The sequence below is a fragment of the Coniophora puteana genome, assembly GCF_000271625.1.
Source record: "Coniophora puteana RWD-64-598 SS2 unplaced genomic scaffold CONPUscaffold_4, whole genome shotgun sequence".
Taxonomy (NCBI): Eukaryota; Fungi; Basidiomycota; class Agaricomycetes; order Boletales; family Coniophoraceae; genus Coniophora; species Coniophora puteana.
Genome location: NW_006913056.1, coordinates 1,853,702 through 1,865,256, shown reverse-complemented (window position 1 = coordinate 1,865,256; position 11,555 = coordinate 1,853,702). Strand labels below are relative to the sequence as shown.

Sequence of the window (11,555 nt, the reverse complement as noted above, 5' to 3'; positions counted from 1 at the left end):
CTTCGGCGTTAACTGGTCTCATGTGGTGAGCCAACCTCCTTGTTCTCTCCTTTCATCTTCCTTGTGCGGCAAACCCCCATTGACAAGCCATGGCTCGAGTATATGCCCATGCCAATGCCCGCCTGGGACCCAACTGGTATGATTATGGTCAGTGTTCGCCACGTACTCGTCGTTGTCGTTCGTCCTTCTCACTGCTCCCTTGCAGACAACTTCAAAATCGAGTGGAGTACTCCTGAACGCTATGAGGTTATCCGCCGTCTCGGCGGTGGGCGTTATTCCGAGGTTGACACGTTTTGATCCTCCCTCTCGTTCAAGCAATGACATGTGTTGCTCTAGGTCTTTGAAGGCGTGGACATGGTCAACTCTGATAGGTGCATAGTCAAAGTTCTGAAGCCTGTCGCCGCAAAGAAGATCAACCGCGAGATAAAGGTTCTCCGAAATATAACGGGCGGCGCCAACATTGTCGCCCTCCTTGATGTCGTCAGAGACCCGACCGCACGATACCACAGCTTGATAATGGAATATGTCGACAATACGGAATGGAAATCATTATACCCCGTACTGACGGAGGTGGATATCAAGTACTATATTTTCCAGCTGCTCAAGGTATGTTTACTTGCACAGCTTGCACACCCAAGTGAACCCATCATCGATGGATCGTTAACTGTGCAACAGGCATTGGACTTCGTTCACTCCCGCGGTATTATGCATCGTGATGTGAAGCCCGGCAACGTGATGATAGATCACCGGCGTCGCAAAGTCAGTCTTGGCTCCCCATGTCGTGTCAATTGCATTGAATTCTTCCTGCTCGTTTCATCTCCGTGTAGCTCCGACTGATTGACTGGGGGTTGGCTGAATTCTACCACCCAGGACAGACGTATCACATCCGCGTCGGGTCTCGTTATTACAAAGGCCCAGAGCTCCTGGTTGGTTACAAGGAGTATGACTACAGCCTGGACATATGGAGCGTGGGGTGCATGTTGGCAGGCATGGTGTGTGGTTCCGTTCTACTCCTGTGCAGCCGAGATAGCCTCATTACGCGATCTCTGTAGCTCTTCCGAAAGGAGCATTTTTTCAAGGGCGCGGACAACGATGATCAGCTTCTCAAGATAATGAAAGTGTTGGGCACGGACACGTTCGACACTTATCTTCAGACACATGGCATCGCTTTTGAGACCGATATTGAAGGGCTCCTACAATCGTGTGTCAGCTTCTACTTGGGCCAGAAACCATCGATCTGACATATGCTTTAGCTACCCAAGACAGCCGTGGTCTCGGTTCATCAACGCCGACAATCAACAGAACGCTACAGGCGAAGCACTTGACCTCCTCGACAAGATGCTTCGATATGATCACCAGAAGCGTTTGACGGCCAAGGAAGCTCAAGCCCACAGTTATTTCAGTATGCAGACCACCGTTCTGTCTCCGAGCATGCGACTGACTATCTTGCATAGATCTTGTTCGGTTGGAACCTGCAACTGCAAAAGGAGACTCGACAGACTATGTCAGCGACTCAGGTTTTTGCTCCATGTGATCCGACAGACTCGAATCTGCTTTGTTTACTCTACTTGGGCTCCGGTTCTGCTTGTGTGGTGATAATTTAATTGATACTGTGTATAACAGATGCTTGATCGATCATAAGTATGATGCGTGCGCAGAGCGTGTACTACGCGCGTACGTGCACGTGTGTAGATTTAGAAGCATATATGTTGTCCCTATTAGTACTAAATTATGTCTTCAATTCCGTCAAGATCCTTGATAGTCACAGTGCGGCGCTTGCAGGGACTTGTCAATGGACTGTCGCCTCTCCATGATCTTATCAAGCTGCTGTGGCAAAATATTTAGCGCGCGGCAGTAAACAAGCTTGCCACGAGGCTGACCTCGTGCAAGACTGTCTATAAGGCTCGACGTTGGAGGTCGCGATTTAGCTTCTTCTGGTTGACTGCCGTTCTCCTCTTTCAGCAATCCAGCCAACTTGACGAAATTTGACACCATAGTGCTGTCCGCTATCCCTATTTTGATTTTTGAAGCTTGAGTGTCCATGGAGCGCTCTTACATACCCCACCCTCAACTCCGCCCACGCATTGCCAGCGCACCACTACACCCAATGCCAGAAACACCCAGTCGTTCCCCCAGCAAAATGACCGGCCGCTCCCAGCTCTCCCTCTCACATAACCGCACCCACAGCGCACCAAAGAACCTACCTTCCGTCACTGAGCGACCCGCACCATCACCCAGGGCGTCATGCAGCACATTAGCCTGGGTCGCTGATCAGGCTGCCCGCATCAAGGTCCCAGACTTTTCCCGCAAGCAGGATCGTCCGACTCAGAGGGTCTTCTCCGAACAGTCACCTCGGCGGTACACAGTAGGCGAGGATATTCGCTCACGGAAATCTTTAGACTGTCCCGGCCGCGGGACATGGCGCCATTCCTCTTTCGAGCATTCTCCCGAGCACGTACGTCCTTCGAGGAAGAGCTTGGACGACCTCTTGGACGAGTATGACGAGGATCTGGAGCGATGGATGAGGCAGGATCTCGACAAGCAGCGGCGGGAGAAGGAAAGGGAGAAGGAGCGGAGCAAGCTCGTCCAGGAGGAAGTTTCGCGGATACAAGACCGTGTGCGGCAGCGGAGGGACAACGAGCGGCAGCGTTTCGCGGAGGAACGGAAGCGGGACGTAGAACTTGCGAAAGCAAAGACCCAAGCAAAGAAGGCAGAGACGGACAGAGCGATCTCAAAGGCGTGGATCGAGTACGAGGCGCGGTGGGCCACGTTCATGACTCTCAAGAACGAGCCGGTATCATTCTCGACTATCCCTTGGCCTCTGCTGATCCCTCCAACTTGCACGGATGATATCTCGCCAGACGATATCGATGCCTTCGTCCTTTCCTCATCCCACTCGCAAGAGCAGACGCGGAAAGACAGGCTTCGATCCGCCCTTCTTCAATGGCACCCAGATCGCTTTCGGCGAATCCTCTCTCGTGTGCCTGTTCAAGAGAGAGACGATGTTATGGAGGGCGTAGGTATAGTTGTGAGATGCCTGAATGCTCTCATGGCAAGGGAGTCGATCGTGGCCTCGAGGGTGCGTAGTCAGTCGATGCATAGTCTGTGCCACGGAGCTTAACATTTTACCTAGTCTCGTACAAGACCAGGAATAACACAAAAATGAATGTTGTACGCTGACGGGTGCAGACTGCAGGTTTTTCGAGAAGAAAGCCTTGTATCACGGACCGGACTGTAGCGCAACTCATGTTAGACGGAGGATATCCATTGTACTTCTAGTCACACCTATGGCTGCATCACGGATTATTTATCCATCCAATCTATTTATCCAATGCATGTACTTTATCTACGCTAGCGCTAAGCATCGCCGTTTTATTTTATTTGACACGATGTGCACTAGTACAATGAACAAGGGGACTGTCTTTAAACGAAGGTATGTAGGCGTCGACAGAAAGGGATCAAACAGTCAAAGTGGCCTTGCCATCAGAAGATGCACACGACAGAGAGCGGTTGTCGGTGACGACCTCGACTTCCTTGCGGACTTCTAGCTCTGTCAGCTGGCGGCTAGTAATTGTCCGTGAGTTCCTACTTGATCCGTGTCCCCAAGCGCTCTGATTTTGTAAAGATCAATTAACGAAGAAAGCCTCGAGGCTTACCATAGAGTCCATGTTGATCGTCCCAGTCATTTGATCCCGAAGATCATGGCGGGAGAGGAGTGTATCCAGCAAGGTCTATAGGGACGGAATCCCATGAACTTTCTAATCAGCGAGGGTTGCAGTCAAGGCTTACGTTTGTGTAAATGCGACCAATGGGAATAGCAAACATGCCGTAGAGGTTGGTCTCAGGCCACAGCAAGAAGGTAATCATATCACCCAGGGAGAAAATGCCCGCGAAAAGCCCAGTCTGAACGGCGCCACGAATCAGTCGATTGATGACGTTGTCCGTCTTTTGAAAACCTGTCCGGGACCTCGATAGCATATAGGTCATGCTGACTGATGAATTATCCTTTGTCAGTGACATTCATCCATAGTTACTTGCTAACACACCGGTGACGATAGTGTCTACTGTGACCTGCGATACTAACCACGCCGTAGCTAGGTTAGTAATGGAGACCATCTGTGCCATGCTAGAGGTATATTAATATTAGGATATCAAAATTGGCCCTGGGGTGGGTCAGACGGACACGCACTATTTAATGTTCCATGCCTTGATACCACAAGCCATCCCTAGCACAAAACAGGGCACTGCAAGCGCCCCGATGATGCCAATTAAGACTCTGCTTCTACCGAATCGCCAAATTCTTACGGCAAGGAAAGTTTGGGTAAGAAGAGCTGAAAGAGCGGTGCCAATAGGAGTAAACATGTAAGGCCACAGCTCGACTATCAGTTGAGAATGAGGTTCGGCTAGGGTTAGTATGTACCCGACGAGTGGAAGATGTGGACGCACTTGAAAGCACATCTGGGTTGTTATAGTTGGTGACGCTATTGAAATCATTAACGGTATGCAACCAAGTGGCGTGAATGAGTCTGCGTACGCATAGTACCAGGCCATATAGATCACACTTGAGGAATTATAAAAGAGCAATGAGTGCATAATTTCGAAAGCGGCGCGTATCTCTACTCACGCTCCACTGTGAAATGTGTCCAAGAGAAACAGGAAGAGGATCATGAGCCTGTCGACGCGAGTGTGAGTAAGTTCAAGCAAATCCAGCTTTTGAACATACTTGACAAGCTTTCCATCATCATAACCTGGAGTGGGAGCCATGAGAGACGTCTGCGAACACCAGAAATCAACGCTTACCGGCCTGATAGTATGCAGCAAACTGATGACTGACAAGACCGTATAGATATGTGTTGACTGCAGTTATTTCAGACCGGGGCAATTTGATTGACACGAACATAATAACAGTACGCACAGAAAATGCCAATAATCAACGTGCCTGAACATCTGAGCTGAGTCTCTCATCATCCTCTGCCAGTCTATACTATCTACTCACCAACAGTCAGGTCGTAATCACCCATCGTGAGTGTGCCGATCGGGTTTACAGAGCGAAGGAGAACATGAGGTGTGCAGTCGACGCGAAATCTGCTTCTTACTTAAATATCGGGCGTACATAGACATCGCCTATTCAAGAACCCCCCCAACCTTGAGGTGGATGCTTGTGCTCACACGTCAATATGTGTCTTCTGCGACATCTCGAAGGGCCCTCGAATAACCCTTGATGATCAGTAATTATTGACAGCTTCTCTCGAGAAGGTTAGATGGCTAAAAGTACTCACCATCTGCTTCCTCAGCTTCCTGTATGCAAGCATAATTTATTGTGAGTTCTGGTAAATATACAAGTGCTTCAAAAACCACTTACTGGCATTAGTCTAGGCAGTTTATTAGACAGACAGAAACGAGGTTTTCTCGGTCGGTCATGGTACGCCCAAATCTTCTTTGGTATCTGTTCCTTCGAAAATACTCCCGTCGATTTCGACAGCTGTCCATCAATGGAACCTATTATTTTCAAATTTCAACGCTTGAGCGACCGAGAAGACAGTACAGTCGACTGTACTTTACTTTGTTCGACTGTGACAATCATGCGAGGCTCCCGCATGGAGCGTGGGGGCAGGAAATAAAACGGCCTAACCTACCCGATCCAGTGCGGCATTCTTTGCTCCAGCGGATAACTCAATAAGATTTTCTTGAGCCGCCACACTGCACCGAGAACACCTTGAGCCGCAACGAAGCTGTCAACATCACGGCAATACTTATATCAATAGCCGGCAAAGAACCAAAGAGTGCTACACGGGCATAATAGCCAATGCGAGCTTCGATATCTAATATTGCCGCGGCGAACATGTCTGCCACGATGCCCCAGGAGTTCGAAGCATCTGTAGTCCTCCTTCACGACTGCTGGCAAAATTTGCTGGGAGATCCTGGGAGATCCCGGCTGAGGACACGGATGTATGTATTTGTTGGATCGGAACTTTATGTCTCCTGTGTGACAGAGTAGCTGACAGCTTTTCCGACGCCAAGGCTGTGTGGCTGAGTCTACTGATTCTGGATGTGTGGCAAGTGTATGTAGCTTGAGTGTAGCAAGCGCCAGGGCCCCGTTGTGGTTGGTACCAATGACAGGTGCCGTTTCGAGGCGAGTGACGCAGGCAGGACATCAAGTGGGTGTGCAGGCTGAACGTCAAGTGACAAACATTGAAGAAATAATAGCATCTTCCTAGATCTATCTTTCTTGTCCGTACTATGTAGATTCCTCCCAGCTGCACCAACTTTTCGGCACCTCACCCTACATGTCAACTTCTATAGGTCTCCTAAATTTAAATGACTCTGGGATCATCAGTACATACCCTTCCATTAATGCCGAGACCACCGCCATGCATCCCGTGTTCAATTACCTAGCCAGCAAGAAACTACTACAAAGCCAGTTACTTAATACTCCGCAGCATTACGGCTCCTCTCCTCGCTTTACATTTCGGTGTACTGGCTCTCGAGCTTCACGCTCAACTGAAGCCTGAGTCTAAAGCCGAAGTCAGCCTCATTTAGATGCGCCCACCGATAAAATCCAATAATATATTCTCCAACGTTCTTACAACTTATTGCATGCTCCTAAATGGTCACTATTAAGTGCTGTAGACTGACAGTGGGGATTAAGTACAGACTGGGTTCAGTCTTACTCGTTTCGTGTTTGTGGTTCGCGACTTCAAAGCTTCATTTGTTGATAAAATTCTACGGTAGACGTGATCGTTTGTTCTCATGCTCACCACAATCGTTGGTCAGCCCAACATCGCCTCTGCTTCTAACTCGATAGGGACGACTGGTTTAATATTACTTCGAGCGATATTCTTCCTACTGACTACTTAATGCCGGGGCGAAGAAAATATTCGAGCAACCTGGTTCAACATTCTTCTGGGCGATGTCCCAGAGCAACATAGACCGTCTAAGTATAGTGTTTCATGCGCCAACGTACTTCTTCGCGAGCGATTTGACGATGGACTCAATCCGGCGCTCTGTTCAGCGCTTGCGCTTGTGCCAGTACTAGCGGTAGGAACTAGGAAGCGGTGCACTTTACGCCGAAACAACCGGTAAACGAGAAGAACGCCGCTTGGTTACCGTAAAGGGACAGGGGTAATTTGTAAGAGTTTGTAAGGCGGTCTCGGCAAAGATTTTGCGTGGCCCGCGTCATTCGTCCCGGCTCCGCTGGTTTACAGTTTTGCACTTCTTGCTCACCCACCATCGCCATGTTCAGACACGTCGCTCGCCAGGCATCGCACTCTGCGCGTCGGTATGCGTCTACACATGCCGGAACTTCTGCGCGCTCTGTAAACACCCGGAAATATGCATTGGGAGCGTCTGTTGCCGCCGCCTCGTTCATGCTCTGGTCATTACATTCGACAAGCTCTGCCCTCCACCTAGATAACCAATCGACAGCAGGTGGGTTTTACTTTCGTTCCCTTCAAATGGAGCGTTACTAGATTCTCTAACTTGTACTGTATGGGCAGCCAAGTCCTCTAAGCCCGTTCCGAAGAAAACCGCCCCTTCGGACTCTGATGCTTCTTCGCAGTCTGGCTCCACGGACAAGACCACAGAACGCGACGCTTCTTCTGGAGATGAAAGTACGCCGTCACCTGAACCTTCCGCAGAAGGTGGTGAAGGTGGTGCTGGAGGCGCGTTCAATCCGGAGACTGGCGAGATCAACTGGGACTGTCCTTGTCTAGGAGGAATGGCACACGGCCCATGCGGACAACAGTTCCGTGACGCGTTTTCGTGCTTCGTCTACTCGGAAGAGGAGCCAAAGGGCATCAACTGCGTGGAAAAGTTCAAGGCGATGCAGGACTGTTTCCGTGAGCATCCTGAGGTCTACGGCGACGGTGAGCTCTCGTCTTTGACTCCCTGTATGTTATATTCTGACAGTCCATAGAAATTATGGATGATGACGACGACGAGGTCCCTCAAGCCACCCCTGCTGAAGGTGCAGCACTTATCGAAGATCAAGCGGAGGAGGCAAAAACTGAGTCGCCAGGCACTGAACCAAGTCCAAAGCAAAGAAGTCGCCCTTCAGAGTCGGCGGCTGTATCATCATCTTAGAATGCTAGATTTATACCTTAGAATTTACTTATGCTACTATGATCATACTAATGTATCGTCAGCTTAGTCCACCACTCATCATATTGCATTTTAGCATAAGTGATACATCGTCGGGAAAGCAAAGAAAAAAAACAAGACGAACAAGTACAAGACTATCATTAATGGTACATTTTTCAGAATTTCTTTTCGATGGCACCATTCCTGAGCTTGTATCCGTTATTAGCGAACAGCTTGGACTGGAGGAAGCTGGATGTATCGTAGATATCGTGCTCCTTGGCCTAATAAATCCATCTTTCAGCAACAGCGATGACGGTGCTAAAGAAAGGTCATACCCGTTCGTCAAGCTCAGAAACCTTCACGGTCACCATTTCAGGTTGGTCACTGCGTTGTAGCTGGAAGAACCGAACTTTGTCCTTGATGAGTTGTCCAAGAATGAACGCTAGAAGCTCTTCATAGTCGCGTGCTTGGGTGAGATACTTGCGGAATCCCTGGTGATGCGACGTCAACTACGGGAAAATAAAAAGGACACCGAAAAACGCTCCAACATACCCTCTCGAGCGTTTTCTTGATAGACAGCTTCTGCGTACTGACGAAGCTCCCAACTACAACAGAAATGGCGACGTCGATGTCGTCTGCTCTGACATATTCGCGCAATGCCATCTTCGCGCTAGCCTCGGCCATGCGGATGACACTCTCAAGATGACGAACAGTGATCGGATACGAGCCGGTGGCCATAGACTCGCGACGTAGGTCCGCGAAAAGCGAGGCAATTTTGTCCTTGTCGATGTCGTACAGCTTCGGTCGTATCTTTTCGCGAGCGTACATGATGTACTTGCGAAGGACATCCTGGGAGATAATCTAATGCAATGATCAGCACAGTCAGCTAGCATACAACTAAGGTTAGTGAGACAGTGTTCACTCACGTCGGCATCAAGCGTCGTGCCGACGCTCATCTCCTCAGTCTCGGGCTCGAACTTGGGATGGCTTCGGAGGTGACTGCCGACAACGAAGCGCGCGAGGAGCTCATCTTGTACCGGGTCGACGGCGTCTTTGACAACGCACAGAACGTCGAAACGGGAGAGGATGGGTTCCGTAAGCTCCACATTTTGCTGGAAGGGTATGGTTGGGTTGTATCTCCCGCGGACAGGGTTCGCCGCGGCGATGATCGCACAGCGGGCCTGCAGCGTCGTGACAATGCCGGCCTTCGAGATAGAGATAGACTGCTGCTCCATGGCCTCGTGGATGGACGTCCGGTCGGCGTCGTTCATCTTGTCGAACTCATCGATGAGGCAGGTCCCTTTATCCGCAAGCACAAGCGCCCCTCCCTCGAGGGTCCACTCACGCGTGATTGGGTCCTTGCGAACGCTGGCTGTCAGACCCACAGCCGAGGCACCCTGGCCGGTGGCGAAAACGGAGCGGTGAGCCGTCTTCTCAGCGTACTTAAGGAACTGCGACTTTGCTGTGCCGGGATCACCGAGCAACAAGACGTTGATGTCCCCGCGGATCCTGTGCTTGCGGTTAATATCCTTCGAGACACCTCCAAACAACGAAAGCGCGATCGCAGTCTTGATATCCTCGTGCCCGTAGATCGACGGAGCAATGGACTTTATTATGCGCTTCCGGACGCGCTCATCGCGAGCAAGGGTGCGGATCTCTTTCTCGTCCTCTTCAGTCAGTCGGAAGGCAGCAAATAAGTCTTCCTTCTTATTGACGTGGTTGGCCTCGAGGACCGTGGAAAACACTGGGAAACCATTCTTGGAGTTCAGCGACGCGTCAAAGTTGTTTCTGTAAATGCCAGTGACTTCCTGTGAAGTGCATTCAGCCAACAGTCGAGATCAAATGGGTGAGAGTAAGCTCACGATTTCTTCTCCAGGTTTGGCATTGTCAATAAGGTCCCACAGAAGGATGACCTCTCTGTGCCGCGGCAAACGACCCGGGGGCACGGAGCCAGGGGATTCCTGCAAAGTCATCTTCTGATAGTTTCGGTAGACAGTCTATCAAAGTTCCAATTAGTGACGGGTCCAACGCGTGTAATAGTGCCTTTATAACCTGCTCAGAGTTGACTGGGAACGGCCCCTTGCTTTCACAATTAGCACAGTAGCTGATCTTGACCTCTTTGGTGGCATCTTGGTAGAATGGCCCTAGGACAGCTCCACATTTTCGACAATCAAATTTGACATATTTGAGCTGGGGGAATACTCCACTTCGGCGCGTTACTACACCCGAAACACGGACGAGCGTGTTCAAGTTGGAGCGGCGAAGGTCTCGAAGGGAAGAGCTAAGCGGAAGGTCGGAGATTCGAACATGGACTTCAGAGTGAATGCGCTCATAGGAAGGGTAATACACGAGAATAGCGTTTAGAGCAACCTCATCAAAGATTGAGAGCATGGCTGAAGGTGAGTTGGTCAAGAAATATGCAAGAATGGGTTTTGACAGAGCGAGATGAAGATAAGACACTTCGAGAGACTCGGAGTTGGCTATGGCAGGAGATAAGCTTGATTCGACGCAGGAGACATATCACCCACTTTCACCGAGATTACGAATGCGTTGTCCATAGACTGAAGCGCCTCCAGAGTCAACATAGGTCATCAGGAACTGCCTGAAGTGTTTGACGATAGATCGGCGGACACGTTCGTCGGCAATCCATTCTGCGATGGACTTCGCTTTTATGTCACTAAGTTGTTCGAGAGGTATTTCCTAAGAATAACATGAGCATGACCCTTAAGCAACGGCCCAAATGCTTTACATCTTCTATGCCATCCAAGTCGTCGATGTCTCGTCGTTCGTCATACTGTCGTCTGGTGCGACGTTTCATTCTGGCAACGCCAAGTTCATCATCCAGCGCATCTTCGTCCTGCATGTCATCGCTTTCTAAGAAGCGCGGTGCACGACTTCGTCTAGAGGCTCGACCACCTCGTCGGCCTGTTCGCTCCAGGCGATCGCGACGGGTCATCTGTGCTTCGGCAGCTCGGCGGGCATCAGCCGACAATGCTCCGTATTCTCCTTCGTCATCAATGTCTTGCTCTGAGTAGCGATCCAAACCCTCATTTACGGCATAATCTCTAAGCAAACAATCATCAGACATCCTGATGACAATCTACAATGCTCAAGGCTTACTCTTCAACAGTCTCGCCAAACAGATCTTCGCCGTCGGCATCCTCATCGCCTTCGTCAATGTCACGTACTGCATCTCTTTCATCCAAGCTGTCATCTGTATCCGAGAAGGGGGCAGGGGGAGATGAAGGGGGCAAAGAAGATGACAGTGATTCACGTCGCGGTGTCGCTTGTTGAGGCGGCGACGAGTCAAGGCCAGGAGAGCGAGTGCGCTTGGGTCTTCTAGGAGTTTGAGACTATATAATGTATTTCAGTGTCAGCGACAGGAAAATACAAGGGAAACCAATACCATGTTGCAGGGCTTGGGGTAGGGAAGAGGAAAGAAACGGAGAGCGCGTCCAACACGCGCACGCGTCTCA

The 11,555-nt window shown here is 50.2% G+C and overlaps 5 protein-coding genes across 5 annotated transcripts; 3 read left to right on the top strand and 2 right to left on the bottom strand.

Moving 5' to 3' along the window:
* The first annotated feature begins 6 nt into the window (after positions 1–6).
* On the top strand, positions 7–1,747 carry CONPUDRAFT_81212 (kinase-like protein). The gene is made up of 8 exons (XM_007768352.1): positions 7–147; positions 206–282; positions 337–606; positions 676–759; positions 828–992; positions 1,053–1,201; positions 1,254–1,402; positions 1,455–1,747. The coding sequence occupies exons 1-8, from the start codon at positions 90–92 to the stop codon at positions 1,532–1,534; spliced, it is 1,032 nt and encodes a 343-aa protein (XP_007766542.1). The 5' UTR covers positions 7–89; the 3' UTR covers positions 1,535–1,747.
* A 750-nt stretch (positions 1,748–2,497) lies between these two features.
* On the top strand, positions 2,498–3,061 carry CONPUDRAFT_30861 (uncharacterized protein; the record flags this gene model as incomplete). The annotated part of the gene is made up of 1 exon (XM_007768090.1): positions 2,498–3,061. A coding segment is annotated over one exon (564 nt), but the record flags the coding sequence as incomplete, so codon positions are not given.
* A 397-nt stretch (positions 3,062–3,458) lies between these two features.
* CONPUDRAFT_89135 (uncharacterized protein) lies at positions 3,459–5,021 on the bottom strand (the record flags this gene model as incomplete). The annotated part of the gene is made up of 11 exons (XM_007768802.1): positions 3,459–3,611; positions 3,657–3,731; positions 3,790–3,988; positions 4,043–4,126; positions 4,190–4,379; positions 4,447–4,481; positions 4,535–4,561; positions 4,625–4,748; positions 4,801–4,857; positions 4,916–4,939; positions 4,997–5,021. The coding sequence occupies 11 exons, from the start codon at positions 5,019–5,021 to the stop codon at positions 3,459–3,461; spliced, it is 993 nt and encodes a 330-aa protein (XP_007766992.1).
* A 2,660-nt stretch (positions 5,022–7,681) lies between these two features.
* On the top strand, positions 7,682–7,915 carry CONPUDRAFT_53342 (uncharacterized protein; the record flags this gene model as incomplete). Its single annotated transcript, XM_007768216.1, has 1 exon — positions 7,682–7,915. A coding segment is annotated over one exon (234 nt), but the record flags the coding sequence as incomplete, so codon positions are not given.
* Positions 7,916–8,150: 235 nt separating this feature from the next.
* Positions 8,151–11,507, bottom strand: CONPUDRAFT_121586 (MCM-domain-containing protein). Its single transcript, XM_007768801.1, has 10 exons — positions 11,486–11,507; positions 11,200–11,432; positions 10,829–11,144; positions 10,608–10,779; positions 10,132–10,559; positions 9,942–10,076; positions 9,006–9,887; positions 8,632–8,940; positions 8,415–8,570; positions 8,151–8,360 (listed from the first exon to the last, which is right to left on the bottom strand). The coding sequence occupies exons 1-10, from the start codon at positions 11,486–11,488 to the stop codon at positions 8,256–8,258; spliced, it is 2,739 nt and encodes a 912-aa protein (XP_007766991.1). The 5' UTR covers positions 11,489–11,507; the 3' UTR covers positions 8,151–8,255.
* Positions 11,508–11,555: the final 48 nt, after the last annotated feature.